The 684-nt window shown below is 45.9% G+C and overlaps 1 protein-coding gene across 1 annotated transcript in view; it reads right to left on the bottom strand.

Annotated features, from left to right (window-relative positions):
- Positions 1 to 527: 527 nt before the first annotated feature.
- The window catches only part of kbtbd3 (kelch repeat and BTB (POZ) domain containing 3), a gene marked incomplete at both ends in the record, with an annotated part of 20,785 nt that continues 20,628 nt past the window's right edge, over positions 528 to 684 (bottom strand). Inside the window, one exon of the mRNA XM_080543656.1 lies at positions 528 to 665. Coding sequence (XP_080399782.1) covers positions 528 to 665 — 138 coding nt within the window. The remainder of the gene's footprint in view (positions 666 to 684) is intronic.

Genomic DNA, 684 nt, shown 5'->3' with positions numbered 1-684 from the left:
CATCACAAAAGGCAACATTTCTTAAAAATGTGGCATCTAGCCGCCCCACTCTCAGGGACCCTCAGTTGCTTGGCGCAGGGGAGGACGTCATCCGTGACTCATATTCTTGAAATGAGAAAAAATGAATATGCGATACCGTTTTTAAATAAAGTATATAAATACAAATCTGTGATCTTTAGGATAATACAAAATAAATGCATAATACCCATTCATTTTAGCAGTCTTTGGTCTGTGCATGTGTGTGCCTGTGTGTGAGTGTGTGTGTGTGTGTGTGTGTGTGTGTGTGTGTGTGTGTGTGTATGTGTGTGTGTGTGTGTGTGTGTGTGTGTGTATGTGTGTGTGTGTGTGTATCTGTGTGTGTGCGTGTGTGTGTGTGTGCGTGTGTGTGTGTGTGTGTGTGTGTGTGTGCGCGTGCGTGCATTTCTGTGCGTGCGTGTGTTCGTCTGTGTGTGTGTGTATTGTCTCTTAACATGTGCTATTTATAAATGATAGCATTAGAATTCAAACTTTACTTCCTGAATTGAAAATCAGTTGCCCCCAGCCATGCCTGTCTCTCCCCAGGGGTCTCTGTGTCTGTTGAAGCTGATCAGCTGACAGTGGAACTCTGTGAGCGCTCGAGGCATTGGAGCTACTTCCTCCCACTGGCTCCTCCCACTGTGGTACACCTGGAGACAGGAGACAAGG

Source organism: Nansenia antarctica, assembly GCF_963989245.1.
Source record: "Nansenia antarctica genome assembly, chromosome: 12".
In the NCBI taxonomy this organism is placed as follows: Eukaryota; Metazoa; Chordata; class Actinopteri; order Argentiniformes; family Microstomatidae; genus Nansenia; species Nansenia antarctica.
The sequence above is the reverse complement of the archived record's forward strand: the minus strand, read 5'-3'. Positions and strand labels throughout refer to the sequence as shown.